The sequence below is a fragment of the Microcaecilia unicolor genome, chromosome 4 (assembly GCF_901765095.1).
Source record: "Microcaecilia unicolor chromosome 4, aMicUni1.1, whole genome shotgun sequence".
NCBI classification, from domain to species: Eukaryota; Metazoa; Chordata; class Amphibia; order Gymnophiona; family Siphonopidae; genus Microcaecilia; species Microcaecilia unicolor.
The window spans coordinates 318,560,220-318,578,745 of record NC_044034.1 but is presented as its reverse complement, the minus strand read 5'-3'; the positions used below and the strand labels follow the sequence as shown (position 1 = coordinate 318,578,745).

Sequence of the window (18,526 nt, the reverse complement as noted above, 5' to 3'; positions counted from 1 at the left end):
TGAAAAATTAGATACAATAGTCTGAGACCTGATGGAAGGAAGATAACCAGTGGGACACTGTCATACCAGGGTACAAATTATATCGTAATGATAGGGTGGATCAAATTGGTGGAGGAGTAGCATTGTATGTTAAGGAGGGCCTTAAATCGAATAGATTAAAAATATTTCAGGAAACAAAACACATCTTGGAATCCCTATGGATTGAAATTCCATGTGTAAAGGGGAAAAGAATAGTGATGCGTGTGTACTACTGTCCACCTGGCCAGGATGAACAGACATATAGAAATGTTATCATAGATTAGGGAGGCTAACAAACTGAGGAACACAATGGGTGATTTCAATTACCCCGATATTGACTAGGTAGGCGTAACATCTGGTGGCATTGAGGCAGGAGTGAGTGGGCATCACTTCTGCCCTTTTCATGGTATGGTGATCTGAGGGGAGGGATGGAGGGTGCCACTAGACACCAGGAAAGCCTTTTTGAATTTGGGGGGGGGGGGGGGGGGGGAGGTGCTCCTAAATACTATGGCTTTTTTAAAGTTTAGGGAGGCCAGGGGTAATGCTAGACACCAGGAAATTTTCAATTGTCTGGTAGGGGGAGGGGGTGCCGCTAGACACCCACTCCTTTCTACCAAACCCTTCTACCCTGGACCTTGAGAAAACATTTCTACCACTGTGCCATTTTTTTTTCTTTACATTGTGGGGGAACAGGTAATGGCCTCATTACCATCCATTTTAATTCTGTGTGCAACCATGTTTACTGCACAAGTTGACATCTGTGCTCAATCCCTTTCTGCATTGTTTGGCTGTTAACCCTGTGGTAACAGCATGGTTTGGCTCACTGTACCTTTCTGCATCTGCTCCTGGGTTAACAGTATTTATAAAGCATGTGCGAGTGGTGGCTTTTGTTTGGAGGAGAGGGTTGGGAGATAAAAAGGTTTTCCAAGACTTAAACTGTTGTGTTTTACCTGATATGTCTTTTTGTGTCTAGTGTATAATGTTAATTTCCTTTTGTTTTGTTTTATCCTGTTCTAGAGGAGGATATGGAAGGAAAAACTGAGGAAGAAATTGAGATGATGAAAATAATGGGGTTTGGCTCTTTTGACACTACCAAAGTAAGGAGATTACCCAAATCAACATTTCTACAGTAGCTGCTTTTTTGTACTATATTCAAATTACTGGTTTGATTTGCTTCTTATTTATGTTTTTCTTTTAACTAGTAAAGTATTGACTGAGATCTGTCACTTTTTTTAATGTTTAAGATCTATTTATAAAATCTTCCTAGAACTTAAACCATGTTGTGTACTGTTTAACTTGGCAATTTTCAGAACCGACATAAACACTGAATAATGAAATACAACAATTAAACTAGGAAGCGGACAATACTCAATCTCTTGCCACATGGGACGAACCACACCAAATCTAATTAATTGTACTAAGCCACACTGAACCCGCAAAAAGGTGGGAAAATGTGGGATACAAATGCAATAAATAAATTAAAAATAACCACTCTGTATTGTTCATACCGGAGTCTGTAACCAGCTTTCCGGAACTATGTAAGCCACATTGAGCCTTCAAATAGGTGGGAAAATGTGGGATACAAATGTAACTAATAATAATAATTGGATGTCTTAAGGGGAATAACGCAGAATCTTTCACCTTCCATCTGGAATCTGGCCTGTGTGAAATGAACTGGTCTTGGTTTAGGTTTCACATCATAAAAAAATTCACCATCACAACTTAGGAACTAAAGACTTCTGGAACTAGGGACCAGATTATCCTCTTACCCCTAGAAGTGTGGTTCTTCCAGAGAAGGATTGAAACTGATCAATGCGAGTTTGACCTGCCACTACACATTTTATTTATATATAAAACCCTGTTATACTACTACTCAAGTGTGAATCCCAGATCTTCAAGAGATTTTTTTTTTCTTCTACTTTTTAGGGAAAGAAAGTGGAAGGTTCTGTCAATGCCTATGCCATCAATGTATCTCAGAAGAGGAAGTACAGGTAAGTGTTAAATTGAACAGAACTGGGACTCAACAACTTTTGGACAAGAATACAGTAGTTCTATGGGATAGTACAGGCTTGCTGGGAGAGACAGTGTGTAGCTTGTCTCGAATTTTCAGTGATGTTATGAAGATGTGTAAGGGTTTATAATTAGAATAAAGATCTTATTTTCCTCTGTTAGGGAAGGCGCAAAAAAAATGGGTGTTGCTTTCGAACCCATGAATGGTGCAGTTATTGCTGATGAAATAAAACAAAAAGTTATGTTTTCTCCATAGTTCCATAGTAAATGTTGGCAGATAAAGACCTGCACAGTCCATCTAGTCTGCCCAACAAAGTGGCCAGAGGTTGTGGAATTTTGTTTGGGGGTGGGTGGGTGTTTTTTTTTTTTACTAAATTAAACCAAATATCTCAAATTGTGCTGAATTCCTGAGCTGCATAAGATGCACTCTTAAGTATGAATTAAGGCCTTGACAAATTGGTCTTTTATCTGCCTAAAATTTTCTCTGTTTCTATTAAATCTAGACGCCAGTCCAAAAACTTTTGAGCCAGCAGCTGAGGCCTCTCTTGCTTCTCATTCCCCACCCCTCCAACATGGTCTTCAGTGAATTTTATTTTTGTTGAGGTGGATAGGGGTAGAAGAGGGATGGGCATCTCCTGCCAGATTAGCAGTAGCTCTTTCAGAAACTGATTTACTAAGGCTGATTCCCTATTCTGTGTCCTTGGTAAAGAAACTTTATTAAATCGGTTCCTCAAGGTGCCATTGGAAGTCACTGGCAGTCTCCCTTTCCAAAGCATGCTGTCACATAGGTGAAGCAAGATCTCTCTCGCTCGTGCTCTCTCGCTCTCTCTCTCGTCAAACTACAGTTGAACAGTCCTTTTCAACCTGCGGTTGTGTCCCTTCCTGCAGATGGAGGTAGAGAAACAAACCACTGCAGGCTGCGGAACCCCAGTATTTCTCTGTGTCCAGCAGATGGTACAGGTTGGGTGGGTGTGATAGGCCTGACTTCTCAAGGCACAGTCCGCATCCTGCATCTAACAAGGCTGAGTTTGTTTGGGCCTTAGCTCCTGGACCTCAGGCTGTTCTGCAGGAGGCAGACTATCCCGGGCCCAGAGGTCTGGGAGTGAAGGAGAGAGGAGATTTTTGGCCGGCACTGGAAAGCGTGCTGCTGCCGGGTACAAAGTATGGAATATGCAGGCTCCCTCTCCCCTGTGAGTGATCTGGGAGGCTCGAAATTGCTTGACAGCAGTGGCAGAGGAGACCAAGGGAAAGGTTTGTTTTTGTTTTGCCCACATATCCTCAGTCCCTGATGACAACCAAACTCATAGGAATGGCGGCCGCCTTGGTGCCAGAAAACAGGTGTCGGGCCACAGATGGTCCGGGGGATTCAGAGAACTCCCAGTGAGGGCCCTGAGACTGAGACTTTGTGAGTTGCCTTCCTGAGACTTTGTGAGTGACCAGGAGTGGCGAGAGGCCGAATAAGGTCCCCGGGGGTCTTTGGGGGCCTCCTTGATGGTCTTGGTTACTGAATGTGTTAGGAGAATCCTCAGAGAGGAGCGTGTCTCGTGCAGCAGTGCACAAGTAGAGCTGAGTGAGGGGAACCCTATGAGGGCCCCATGGCCAGCAAGACTGATGTGAGATGGAAGGGCCCTTAGATGCCCTGGACTTGGACCCGGAGGATGGAGGTCATCTGGTTGCTCTGAAAGGAGGAATTGGGTCCCCTTAATTGATGCCATAGCCTTGGCGCTCTCACCGCCTTTTTTTTTTTTTACTTTATCTCTTATGAAGTGCTAATATGCCCCAATGAGGAATTCAGTGTGATTTACATATTTTAAGAGAACTGGTCATAACCAAGAACTACAAAAAAAAGCAATCCATAAATGCAATACCTTAAAATAACCATTCTAAAAATGGCTCCTAAAATCAATTAATTCCTATAACATATTTCTGAAATAAGTTTTAAGAGCTTTACGAAATGTCCTTTAACAAGAAATACATCTTGAATTGGAAGTGTTCTACCATTTTGCTGCTAAATATGAGAAAGGCAGTCAGCTCTGGAACGCCCTACCCAGACCCATTCATTCTATTAAAGACTACCTACTCTTCAGAAAATCGCTGAAAGCCCATCTATTCAAGGAAGCTTATCCAAATGCCACGACCTAACCCTACGAACCTGATCCTGCGACATTAGCAATGACTCAGATTACGTCTTCTCCAGTTTTTCCCTATGTTTACCCTATCCCCTGATTATCTCAATGTAGCCTAAAATTAGCATCTTCTACTACCTCCTCTACCCCCTCTCCCTTATAATATTACCTATCTACATTTCCCACTACTTTGTCAAGCTTAACCTGTTTTTCTCTGTACTATACTTGGTAATCCTACTACTTTGTAAGCCGCATTGAACCTGCTATGAGTGGGAAAGTGCGGGGTACAAATGTAACAAATAAATAAAGTAACCAAGTATATAACTTTATATCCCCTTTTGGGTTAGGAAACATCAGTTTCATATAATTTCCTACTATTCTTTGATGTCTAATAATGAGGTACAATAACCAAACTGCTCATTTACTAAGGGGCTTTAAAAATTGCCCTGGCTTTCCACAGGAAGCCAGTTCAACTTAATATAAAGCAGTGTTACCTTCTCTTACTTTGACATGGGGGGGGGGGGGGGGAGTCTAGCTGCCATATTTTGAATACTTTGTCATTTTTCATTTGTAATTTATTTATAGGTAGATTACAATTACACACACATAATAAATGTCCACATACAATAACAATCAATCCTAATACAATTATCTCTTAAAAAGTTCTGTCTGTCCAGTAGAGCACATACCTAACAGTAATTATTTAAAAATGAGAAATTACACCCCCTCCCCCTCCACACACATAAGAACTTGCAAAAATCAATCTGACTGAATATTTACACCTCTCATAGCAAAAACTCAGTCTTCTGAAAAAGCTTTAACACAACAATGTGTCTTCAGTAATTTTATAAACTATTGCATATTTGTACAAGATCTTAAATAGGAAGCCTGTTCTATAATACAGGTACTGCCAAAGAAAAAAATGCGGTTCCGGGTCTCAGCATAATGACATGCTGTAGCAGCCGGACCGCACAATTGCTTAGCAATACCTTCAGTACAAACCACATATATACATAATCCATTTGAGATGGGACTATTGTTTTCACCAGTATCTAAAATTCTCTCTAGAAGAAAAGCATATCTGTCTTAATTTTTAAATATTGAATACTCTCTTAACTATAGCCTGCAGCTGGCTTTCCAAAGTTTAAATATCTGTTACAATTCCCAGAATTTTCATTTCTAATTCAATTTTCAAAGGTTTATATTGTGATTTCAGTTGTAGATCAGAAATAGTAATATGAGGTGAGCATAGAAGTAGAAGCTTTGTTTGCATTTGTTTTTTCCTTGTTCAGTTTCAATTAGCCCATCTTTCCACTAAATTAATACTGTCATCCTTGGTTTTATCAAAAGGGAAATAAATAGTAATATCTGCATAAGAAAAACAATGAATGGCCTTCTCTTTAAAAAAAAATTTTTTTTTTTAAACCAAGGTTGACATCAACACATTGAACACTATTTGGAAAGAGATAATCCCTGTGGGACCCCACTTACTGCCTTCCATTCTTCAGATAGCTTCCCCTTCATTTTCACATTATATAATCTTTCAGTAAGAAATTCTTCCAACCATTCATACCTTACCTCCAATCCAAAATTATTTAACATGGCATTAGATAGATCAAAGTACAGCAAAATAATCTGTTGACCATTACTCATGCTTCTGCGTTTACAAAATCAATGCCTCCCCCCCCCCCCCAATCGGAGTCTCGGTACTAAAGCTTTTCCTAAATCCTGACTGCGTTTGATATAATAGATTATGATGTTCCAAATTAATAATTCGAATTGCTACAGTTCCCTCTGATCTTAATATGAAGTGGGATTGATGCTACAGACCTGTAGTTCATAACTTCTACCATATCTCCCTTTTGATTTTTTTGGAATTGGGGTAAGGATAATCTCCCCAACTGACCTAGAAAGATTTATTTTTCTAATGAGTCCCTTAACCAGTGTAACATCCATTTCACATATTTATCTGAACATGATAGATGGCAATCCTATCCTAGAAGGTCTCTGGAAACCTCCCAAGACCTTCCTGTTGGCACAGAGTCCTCTCACAGATGGTTCTGGCAGAATGGAAAGCCCTAGAAGGCCGCCTTAAGGTTATAAAGCTGCTGGGAAAGCACTACCTGTTTCCATTGGAAGAGCAAGATGTTATTTGTGTTGCCCAAGGTGGATGCTTTGGTCACTTCTACTGGGATAGTGGTCGTCTTGATCACAGAAGGGAGGGTTTTCCCTGAAATATGCCACGATAGGTGGAGCAGAGGCTAAAGCAAGATTTTGCCTCAGTAGTGAGCACATAGATACCAATCTGCAAGGGGTATGCAGCCAGGGCACTTTTTTTGCTGTGGGCACAACTGCTGCCCATATCCTCAGATGGCTTGCCTAGAGCCCTATATGGCTTTCGAGGTTGATGCCACACATGATCTGGCGAAAAGTTGGAGTTCACATGTGGCCACGTCTGCAGCATTGGGCAGCAGATACCACATGTATGGTGCGCTTAAGCAAGCTATCCTTTTAGGGTCTACTTCTGTCGGTGAGGAGCTGGAAAAGATAGTTAAAGACTGAAGGGATTCCAAGCTTCAATGCCTCCTGGAGGATGGCCCCTGAGGCCAGAGAAAAGGTCACTTTAGGGACAAGGGGTGCTTTTGGCTGTCCAGGCAGAAAGTTCCAGGTCTGCTTGCAGAAGGGGGGGGGGACCCTTTTGAGGGACTAGAAGGGGCATTGGTGGTGGTACTGGCTCCAGCTCTGCTTACCCCAAGGGTACCCAGTGATGGGCAACCAGGCCCCTCAGTGGTTTTAGGTGGGTGGTTTGCTCAGCCATTTTTTTTTTTTTTTTTTTACATAGAATTTTTTTTTTTAATTAGCAACCAGAAAATTAGTGTTCACCATCAAACAACGCATAAAACTGGTATGCAGTTTCTTCATATAATGTAACAACAGGTTAGAACAACTTATCCACCCGGTATCGGCCAATTGACAATATGTGCATTTGTTTTATCTGTTTTATTCTTTCTATCCCTTGATTCCCTTATATCCCTCCCTTTCCCCCTAACCACCTCACCCCCCACCCTTATAACTGCATAACAGGTCTAGATCTGGTGGATTTCCTTACAGGAATCCAGAAGCAGAATCTTTCTCTCCTTTCTCTCTCTTTCTCCTATGTTGATTTACACATTAGTTCAAGATCCAGCAAAACTCTTGAAAGCGCATCCATTTCTTCAGATGAGTCCGTCTTTGTCGTAGTATAAAGGAAATATCACCACTGTTAGGTTAGGTGATACAATATGTTTCTATTGAATCGAGATGGTTTTACCTGATAATTTTCTTTCCATTAGTCCTTCTCACTATTACTAAACCTGTGGGATAGTTGTGTCCATCAACCAGCAGGTGGCGATACAGAACTGAAAACCTGAGTTGAGACATCTCTCTTGCCATTTGATCCGACTCAAATGTATTTTATGTAGACAAACAGGAAGGATAAACTCAGAATAAACACAACCTTAAACAAATCACTAACCTAACGCTAACCAGAAAAGCAAACATGTGGACATCTTGTACAGAACAAGTGATGTGCAGGAAGCCATGTAAGTTCATGGTCGTTATTTGACCCATTAAGTACTCACAGACCCAACACACAAACCACCAGGATTCTTTATCAGTCCAGACAAGCAGAGCGAACAACCTTGTTTATTCTCATAAAAATTTAACACTGAACAAAAAATTTTATATATAGATAGAAATACAGTGCACTCCATTTAAGTGCACGTCAGATAAGCGCATGCTCTGTTTAACTGCATGCCGTACTTCGGTCCCGTTTTTGGCGCCATCAATTTCTATGGGGACAAACTTCGGTTTAGCACACCACTGATAAGTGCAAGATTCGCGCTTATGCATGGTTTAAGACCGCTCCTCTGCAGGAAAGACTCCGCATAAGCGCACACGGAATATGGAAGCCGATTGGCGCGTGACAAAGGGGCGGTAAATTTGAAATCTTGTTGGCTAACTGCCACAGGCAGAATAAGCGAAAGAATGTTGTTAGAGTGTACACTGGAGTTGTCGTCGCGCAACTGTAAGACTAACACTGGCTGAATGAATAGAAGTTCTTTAAAAAAAATTAGAAAACAAAAGTCGAGCATCTATTGCTAAAGAATATGGTGTCAATCCCAGTCAAATTTCACGTATCTTGAAGCAGAAAGATCAGCTTCTGGAAGACTGGCAAAACAATACAAATCCACACCAGAAACATAACGGGCGGGGAAAAGCTGAGGATGTAGAAGATGCTCTTTTTCGGTTGTTTTCTCAAGTCAGGAGCAGACAGTTTCCTGACAGTGGTCCACTACTTATGGAGAAAGCTAATCAGCTAGCTGAAAGTCTTGGACTAACTGAATTCAAAGTCACTGTTGGATGATTGGAAAGATGGAAGGAGAGGAACAACATAAAATTCAAGAAACAGGATGGTGAAAAACAAGACGCTGATGACTTTGATGCTGAAAATTGGGTTGTTTCAGTTCTTCCTACCATCTTGAACGAGTTTGCACTTCCTGACATTTTCAATGCTGACGAAAATGGTCTCTACTGGCAAGCGATTCCTGATGGAACACTTGCATTCAAACAAGCCGAAACTACAGGAAATAAAACGTTGAAGGACCGACTGACGATCCTCCTTTTCCTGCAATATGGATGGGAGTGAGAAGTTGGAACCCTTCATCATTGGAAAGAGCAAACAGCCCCGTTGCTTCAAGAATGTTAAGCGACTTCCTGTGTCATACGAGGCTAATGCAAATTCATGGGTGACACGGGAAATTTGGAAGCAGTGGCTAAAGAAGTTAGACACTAGAATGTGGGTACAAAAGCGTCAGATTTTGTTGCTTTGTGATAATTGTGCTGCACACAGTGATGATGTTAGGCTGTCTAATGTCAAGGTGGTCTTCCTGCCACCAAACAATACCTCTCTGATCCAACCTACATACGCAGAAAGAAGCCTGGAATCATGTTACACAAGCAACCACTGTGAACTGCTACAAGCGGGCAAGCTTTGTTATGAATGTGGAGAGGGATGAAACAGATGCAGCTGTTGCAAACGTGTCAGATGAACAGGCTATTGACATCCCAGCCGGTGTTACTGAAGAGGAGTTTCATCACTACGTAGCTGTTGATTACGATCTACATATGACAGCACTGATGTCGAGATATGCGCCTACATTCAGGCAATGGCTGATGATGAAACAGATGATGAAATGAGCAGCGAGGCACATGCTGACGAAATTCAACAACCTCCTGTCAGTTTTCCAAGAGCGCTGGAGGGTCAACACCGTGCGGGCCTACCTGGAGGCCACTGGATGTCAGTGCTATAACAGCTTTTACCGTCTGGCAGACGTATATGGAACTCACAGACAGAAGAGTGTACAGAGGACTATGACTGATTACTTCAAGTAAGCCTAATGTCAGTTAACGGAGACTGTATAACGTCAGTTAAAGGAGACTATATACTGTACGTATAATAAACAGTACTTTACATATGTTTATCAGATGTTAAGCTTCTTTGAGTCACAACAGTTAAGTGCACACTCCGGTTAACTGCATGTATTTCTTTGGTCCCAGACCCTTGCACTTAAGCGGATTGCACTGTATATATATCCCACCAACTCAGTATCCTTCATAGTCTCCAGAAGCCCCACCAATCTTACATTATTTCACTGAGATCTATTTTCTAGAGTACTTCCCATATCTGCTTTTGCTGCCTTTGTTGTCTTTTGCTGTACTCCTGAATTACTCCAATTCTGTTGCTCTGTTTTGGATATCTGAAAGCGACTGCAGTATGGCTCCAATTTGCTCAGCAAGCTTGTTGAATTTTATTTCCAACGTTTGCACCACCACATCTGATATTTGCTGAATGAGCATAGAACTAGCGATAAGTTGATCCTTGGCAATCTCTGCCTTCTTGGTGCTTTCAGGCCCCACTGAGCACTGCTTATCTTTTTCTTTTACTCGATTGTGAGTTTGACAGATATATATCAAAAATGTAGCGACGGCTCCTCCCAGATGGGCTTGATATAGTAGATCTTTGTCTGATGGGAAGGTTAATTCAGGATTACCCAGGAGCTTGCAGAAAGTGCTGCTCACTGGTTCAGCATATCATGTGACTTCTGGCTCAGCCAGTTACCACAAATGGGCCCTCATCTCAGACCAGTTGGTCCTAGAGGTGGTCCTTCAGGGTTATGCCCTGGATTTTGCAAAACCTGTGGCCAACACTTACATAGTATCCCTTTTGCTGTTCCTTAAGAGACAGGCTGTTCAATACACTCTCTCCATTGCCTTTTGTTTTTGGGGTGGGCAGTGGAGCAAGTGCCTCCACAGGTGCAGGGCAGTGGCCATTACTACATCTGCTTTGTAGTGTCGAAGAAAGAGGGCTCCTCCTGGCTTATTCTGGGGAGTCAAATGCCTTGCTTCAGTATGGAGACCTTATGCTCTTACCAGTCTGTCAGACTGGGCCAGTTCCTTACCGATCTCAATCAGGCTGGGCCAATTCCTTACCAGTCTCGACCTCACAGAGGCCTACCTTCACATTTGCTATTAGACTCCCACAATGTTAGTTTTTGTATGCTAGGGCAACGTTTTAAGTTCCAGGCAATGCTCTTCAGCCTTGTCATTGTGCCCAGAACCTACTCAAAGGTTATGGTGGTGGGGGCATTTGAGTCCACTCATATCTGGACAGTTGGCTCATTTAGGCAGATTCTGAGGTAGACGAGGAAAGTTACTAAGGAGGTGATACCTTTGCTTCAGTCGGTTGGTTGGTGAATTTCACAGTCCTTGAAAGACCTGGGGTACTTTTCGATACATGGCAGGGATGGTTTTTCTGCCAAAAGAGCGGATGCTTAATCTACAGGATCAGAAGAGGGTCCTCTCTGCATAGAGCACTGAGAGTTTAGGACTTTCTGCAGTGACCCTGGAGGTTGTATCATGGGCCACGGCCCACGTTGAGCTTCTCACAGTGGGCACCCAGTTTAGGAAACTTCCGTGTTTGGCTACCCTTGCCACTTTCCCTGGTATTGGTGGGACCTCCCCTCCGGCTTGCTCAGGGGAGTTCTGCTGCATCCCTCAGACTGGATAGTTGCCAAGGATGCCAGTCTCCTCAACTGGGGAGCACACTGTGAAGGACACCGGTTCAGAGGCGATGGTCAGGCAGGAAGCCTCCTGCTCCATCAGTTGTCTGGAGACCAGAGCCAACTGCCTGGTACTCAAGCATTTCCTTCTACTGGTCAAGGGGAAGGTGGTCCAATAGTGCTACTGCTGTGGCTTACATCAGCAACCCAGGGGAAGGAGCAGATGTGCAGAGGTTGCCCTGGAAGCCAGCTGGCTCTGCAGTGGGCAGTGTGTTGCTTGAAGATGCTGTTGTTGGGATGGAGAATGTTCCAGACTTTCTCAGTTGCACCTTTCTGGTCCCAAGAGAGTGGGAGCTGAGTCCAAAGGTGTTTCAGCTTGCTGGTGACCAAGTGGGGCTCAGCCACATTGCAACTTGATGGCAACTCGAAATGAAAAGTTTCTTCCCTCTCTCTCCCCCCAACCCAGCTGCAAACGAGAGGCAGGTTCTGTGCAAGGCAGCCAGCCATCTGTTTCTACTGATCCTGGAGGCACCAGACTGGTCTTATCATATGTGGTATGCAGATTTTCTCTGAGTCATCAGTCCCCCTCTTCTTTCCAGGGATAAGGGAGCTCTGATGCAAGGTCCCATTCAAATGGAAAATCCGGATTCCTTCTGGTTTACAGCCTGGCTGTTGAAAGGCACAGTCTGAGAAGCAAGAGCTATTTGTCTTTGGTCATCTCTACTCGAGGCTCAAAAAGGCTCCACTTCTCTGGCTTATGTTCAGATCTAGTGTGTGGAGCAGAAGTTGGCTTAAAGCCTAATTCTTGAAAGGCACAATCTGAGAAGCAAGAGCTATTCGTCTTTGATCATCTCTACTCGAGGCTCAAAAAGGCTCTACTTCCCTGGCTTATGTGCAGGTCTTGTGTGTGGAGCAGAGGTTGTCCCCCAGCGAGGCACATCTGTCATCAACTTTCTGCATTTTTTGCCGAAGGGCCTGAAACAGGATCTTGCCTTGGATTCTCTAAGGGTTGCAAGTGGCAGCTCTTTTTCTCCTTTTTTTCAGGGCAAGGTTCAGGTGTCTCTCTGGGGCTCACCCCAATGTGGTACAATTTTTTTTTTTTTTTTTTTTGCACAGGGTCAAGCACATCCAGCCTCTGCTGCCAGCAAGTGTTCCCCAGTGGGATCTCGGTCTGGTCCTCATTGTACTGGGGAACCCTTTGAGCCTTTAAAGTAGGCTTCTCTGGGGAGGAAGTGATGTCACCATCTGGAATGGCTGGCCTAATCAGCTAGCTCCGGGCAACCTTGCAGGCATTTCAGTGATACATCGGCAATCTGGGGCCATATGATTGTTTGGATTGATTGATTGATTTACTCTCGTTGTGACTTGCCCCACCAGTAGAGATGAGTGCTAAACACTGTCCAGTTGATTTGAGGGAGTTTGCCTATACTGGAGGCATTGTGTGGATGATGCCAGCAATGCAGCCTTACAAGACTTGCAAACATTGGCAGAGATGTTGCAGGAAGATCTTTTCTCAAATGCAGACTCTCCAGCAGATCCCACCATCAGATCCTTAGCAGAAATTTGAGCTTGGCTGTATGAGATAAAATTGAATATGAAAATAGTACACACTGAGATCATTCTGGGGGCTGACTTATGAGGAGAAATTAGGGATCTTGACTTTTCTAAGAGGCGAAGCCACGGCTCAATGAGTAGTCTGATGCCCTGGAGCACTCTGATAAACAGCTACAGGACATTAAAAATATCCATACAAGCTAGAAGGACCTGACCTTAAAGGCTATCATTTTGCTTGTGATAACCTCAGCTAGACAGATTTCTTTGCTTCAGGCCCTGTCCTGCAGAGATCTGTAGCTTGCCATCTCAAAACAAGATGCTCTTGCTTAAGGTTGACTTGCAGTTTCATCTGAATTGGGTAGTCATTTATCTGGCCTTCAGAGCAGAGGATGGAGTCCCTCCTCCCAAACAGTTCATAAGCTGGATGTTCACAGGATTCTTCTGCTTTATTTTGAAGGTCACTAATTCATAGTTAACTGCTTGTTTGTGTTCCATGGCTCAAGGAAGGGCCATGTGGTGTCCGAGTCTTCCATTTCATACTGGATTAAGGCGGCAGTTGAATCGTCTTACATCCTGCAGGGGAAAGTGGTTCCCATGGGTCTTTGGGCACACTCAACCAGGGCTCAAGCTGCATTTTGGGTAGAAGATCAGATAGTCTTGCCAGAGGATATTTACAGTGTGGCAACTTGGTCTTTTCTACATTCCTTTGTGAGACACTACAAGATCGATACACCTGCCAGAAGGGATGTTGCCTTTGGCAGGGTAGTAATTCAGGGAGCTTTGTCTTCCCCCCATAGGACACTTTTCTGGTATGCCCTGATTGTTTGGGCTAGTATGGCAGTATGAAAAGGAAGGTGAAATTTCATACCTGTTATTTTTTTCTTTGAATCCTGCCACACCAGACCCTCCCTGGAAGATTGACTGTGGGATTACGAGTTTGTCTCCAATGTCACTTGAGGATTACTAAAAGGTGCTTGTCTATAGTTTCTAACAAAAAAAAAAATAATAGTATGGATTTGGATTTAGAATTAGTTGTTCGGTGTTAAGTTTCTGCAAGGCCACCTGTGGGTCAAGATGGGGAGGGGGGTCTTGGGTCTGTATTGGTATACAGTGGTTCAGCATATAAGGGCTGGTACAGACTGCTGATGTCACTGGTTTGACCCAGTTTTTCTGTCTGTTTGCTGGTTGGGAAGGGACACAACCCAATTGTTTGGACTGGTGTGGTAGGATTTGAGGAAATTAATAGGTATTAATATATTTCACAGTATAGGTCAAATATAATTTGAAAAAGTTAGCAAACATGCCCCATGGATTTCATCTTACTAGTGACTGTTGGCTGGGCTATAGTTTAGTAATAAAGAAGAATCTCTACCTGGCTCTTTGGTGTGTTTTTAGAACAGTGTTTCCCATGTTCAGTCCCAGCGTAGCCCTTGGCTGTCCGGTTTTCAGGATATCCACAATGAATATGCATGAACTTGAATTGCATACAATGCTCACCTACCCTTGCTCATACCTCTCCTACTCCCTTCACCCTTGCCCATTTCTACCTACTTCTCTCTTTTATTATTCTGCTATAATTACTTATATTTTCTCTATCAATACTTTGTAATCCCTATTACTATGTAAGCGGCATTGAACCTGCTTTAAGTGGGAAAGCGCGGGGTACAAATGTAATAAATAAATAAATACACTGCCTCCATTATATGCATATTCATTGTGGATATCCTGAAAACCTGACGGGCAAGGATTACTCCAGTACTGGAATTGGGAAACACTGCTATATATAATTAACTACTAAAAAGTGGTATAACAAATCTCATCCCCTTCCTAATTATATGCCAATTTTCCTATATTATGCTGACCCATTCTCTTTCCATTACAGGCAGTACATGAACAGAAAAGGGGGTTTCAACAGACCGCTTGATTTTATTGCCTGATGTTTTTGTGGCTTTTGGAAATGTTGTCAATAGTAAGTGTGTAACAAAGTGGACTGGGAGTTGAGTACCATACAAGCTACTGATGTCTCTGAGGAGTCCCCATATGCGCACAATCAAGGATGCCTTTGTAGCATATGTTGAAAACCTGAAACAGTTCCAAACTCTTTTTGGCTCCCTCTTTAGAGAAGACAAAAATCCTAAAATCTATTTGTTTCAATTGTTTTTGTTTTAACATTTATATAAGTTATATTCCTGCTTAATGATTTTCATTAACTTGAAAATCGTGCTAGGTAAAATGCCAAAATTGACACTTTCTTAGCAATTAAAAGGAAAGATGAACAACTTTGAATGGGAAGTCTCCAAATGTCAGATGACAAGAATGACCCACAACTGTTTCGGTTTCTGGAAGTGTCCTATAGCTGCAGCTCTGTATGGGCAATTTTGTAACATTTTTGCACAGAATTTCCCCTTCATAAGGTCTGACCCCTGCTCCAGCTTTTTCCCTCCTCAGGCTCAGTCCTCCCCTGCAATATCATTCTATAGCTTCCACCCTCCCTAGCTCAGCTTCCAAAGGAGAGAAATGAGGTTCAAGGGTTTTTCCCCCTTCTCTAGTATGTATGCCTCCCAGCCCCTATACTCTCCTTTTTTGTTCCCTTGTTCTGTCTCTTCATACCGCTCATACATATTCTACACCCATTGGTTCTCACTCCTTAACTTCCCACAGTTTTCATTCCCCCAGGTACACACCCCTCTCCCCCACCAATATTGGAGTAGGAGGCAAGTAATGTATGATTGAAAGCAACAGTCACTCACACCCAAGACAGCAGAGGAGGAGGATGCAGGTGGATATGTAGCCATTCACTGCTGCCCCTTGGCCACATAAGGAGGCACAACAAGCTAGGAGGGGATAAGCCAGTGCAAACTTGGGGTTGGGAGAGGGGTCAATACAGGAAAGTTGCACTTTCTGCTTCCTGTATATGTTTTCATGCCAGGTGCAAAATTGTATTCATGTTTGTTTATTGCCAGTATTTGATATACCGCCTCTCACGCAAGAAAGCGGTTCACAATATAAATTCACAACCATAAAATCAGAAAAGAACTACAATCAAGACAGGACAGAGAACAATGAAAAGAGGGAGGCTAGAAAACCAGAAGCGGAAAATGAGATCAGAGGCAAATTCTGCATTGCTTGATGGTGTAGATTTCCTCCCAGGAGCAAAACAGGAAAGCAATCCTTCCACAAGTAATTGTAGACTTACACAAGAGTGGAAGATGCCAGTCACAATTTCAAAGGTAATTAGTAAAACTGTTTGTCGAATCATATAATGGTGCTGACAAATTGAACCCCTTCCTCCACTCCGAATAAAGCAGCTCAGTCAGATTAAAGATTTTTTTGCTGGCATATGGTGGTCATATGTGGGCTGTTTTCTTTGTCTGAGATATCATTGTAGGGCTTTCTTACTGTGTGTTGTATGTCTGGCCCTCTAACAAGTGTCATGAGGCACCCAGATATTCCCTGCAAAATAAGTGAAATGCTGTAGTTTTGAAATTTGTTTGAGATGGGTTTGTTTTATTTTCAGTTTGATCTCCAGATGGGCTGCTGCCGCCAGTTACGTTCATTAGCAAGAATGCTGGTACTGTAGTCTTTGAGATAGCTATAGGGGTGGGGTGTCTTTGCCCCTCCCCCAATAATGGATTGAGGAGAACACAATACTTTCTGACCTCAGAGACCCTAGATGTAGAGATATTGGTCATTCTTACGGCCTTGCTTGTTCTACTGAAATGCCCTTTGTACATCCTTTATAGAACATTTTCTACAAATTGTAGGTTAAGTTCTGCTCCGCTGGAGCCTTGCATCAGACTCTCTTCTGTTAATATAGTAGCAGTAGTCAGAGCAAACAAATCTTAAAGGCAAAATCATAGTTATGGTCTGACCAAGTGGACAAGATAGGCAGAATGATGATGGATTATAAAAGGAAAGAGCAAGGGTATGACATATACAAACACACCTTTAATCTGAGAAGGAAAGGGAAGAGAGTCTAGCATTTAGAGTTACAGTAGATTTCTTCCTAACATCTTTAATGGGACTAGGAAGTCCCCCAGTTGTTGGATTTGGCAATGTAATGTAGTGTAATGCAATCAGTTGCCTTTGGGATAATCCTGAATTCTGTGCCTAATCACCACCACCTGACCAGGAAAATAAGTGTTTGATTATGGAGAGAGAACTAGAGAGGCAAAAGTACATGAACAGCTGCAATCAGTAATGAGTGACATACAGAAAAATACCAGTCTGAAATTTCCTCTATGCTTTCTTATTTTCCTTTTGCCCTCTGTTTTAAAGTCTTGCCTGTTGCCTCAGTAACCATCCTGTTGATGGTATGTATACCCTCGTTTTAGCAATCTGAATTGGGAATAAGGACTATGGCTCTTTATTTTTATAGCTAGATTGCTAGGCTTGTTGCTTGGTTTACAGTGAAAAGAGCTTAAAGATGGCCTTTGGTTGCCATGGCTACAGGGATCAGGGCAAACTTGTGAAAATACTGCAAAGAGGAACAATGCATACCAGAAAAGGCTGAGTCAACTAATCAAATTGACTAGTTTGTTGTCTTCTGGTATGTATGTAATTTCTGTGCAGGAAAGATAGAATTGGGCTTCTAGAAGCTACATGCATGTGTGCAGTCACACATGGACCAAGTAAAAAGAAATCAAAAGAGAAATTAAAAATGGGCATATAAAGCATTTTGCTGATGCTATTTTGGTCCATCAGTTTCCTTCTTTTCTTTTAGGCTTCCAAGTCCATCAGAAACAGGGCTGAGATCTGGTATTGGTTTATTTGCAACTATCTTATATCCTTCCCATCTCACTTAGTTCAGTCATTGTTGCAACCAGCCATAGCCAGACCTTGCAATCACTGGCTCTAAACCCAGCAAGTGTCACTGCTACACAATAACTGTCTTCCATATTCTTCTCCAGAGGCTGTAAATGCTGCCTCCATAGTAGCCCAATATTTGCAGGCCCAAGATGCAGCAGACTTAAGTTGGAAATTGAACCCAGGTCTCCTGCACACTGCTACTGAGCTAGCCTCTTCTGGAACTTTGATATCTATGTTCTGAGATCAGTATGTTGTGACAAGCTTGACAAGGCTGTTTTTTTTTAATCAACAACTTGTTTTTTGTTGCTGTAGCCAGATTTCTGAAAAAATGTCTCCAGTAACATATTTTATAGTTTGAGCTAAGTAAAGGGGACTAGAACATTAAGAACCCAGCTGTTTCCAATTACAGTGGTGGTAAAACAGCATGTTCCAAGCCCTCAGTTACTCTGAAAATAAAACTTCAATACAAAAATAAGCTTATTCAGTGTTTATATGTGTTTTCATCCATTTTGTGTTCTTAAGTATGGAAACTCTGCCTTTTAACAGATGCTTTACATAATTCCTCTGTTTTTCCATTGACAAGCAGGATTGAGTAGGCATGAAAGTAGGTGATATATAGTGTAAGTCACTGGGATAGAATCAGGCTTATTTTTGAAAGAGAAGGGCACCCATCTTTTGACACATCAGGAGATGGGCAGCCTTCTCCCAGGGTCGGCCAAATCGGCATAGTCAAAAGCCGATTTTGGGTGTCCTCAACTGCTTCCTGTCGTGGGGACGACCAAAGTTCACGGGGGTGTGTCGGAAGCATAGCGAAGGCGGGACTGGGGTTTGCTTAACACATGGGCGTCCTCGGCTGATAATGGAAAAAAGAAGGGTGTCCCTGATGAACACTTGGCCGATTTTACTTGT

The 18,526-nt window shown here is 42.6% G+C and overlaps 1 protein-coding gene across 1 annotated transcript in view; it reads left to right on the top strand.

Annotated features, from left to right (window-relative positions):
- SNRNP27 (small nuclear ribonucleoprotein U4/U6.U5 subunit 27) overlaps positions 1-18,092 on the top strand; it is a 37,811-nt gene extending 19,719 nt beyond the window's left edge. The window contains exons 3-5 of the mRNA XM_030202511.1: positions 1,036-1,115; positions 1,945-2,009; positions 14,691-18,092. Of these exons, the coding sequence (XP_030058371.1) occupies positions 1,036-1,115; positions 1,945-2,009; positions 14,691-14,745 (200 nt within the window). The 3' untranslated portion in view covers positions 14,746-18,092. The remainder of the gene's footprint in view (positions 1-1,035; positions 1,116-1,944; positions 2,010-14,690) is intronic.
- The last annotated feature ends 434 nt before the right edge of the window (positions 18,093-18,526 follow it).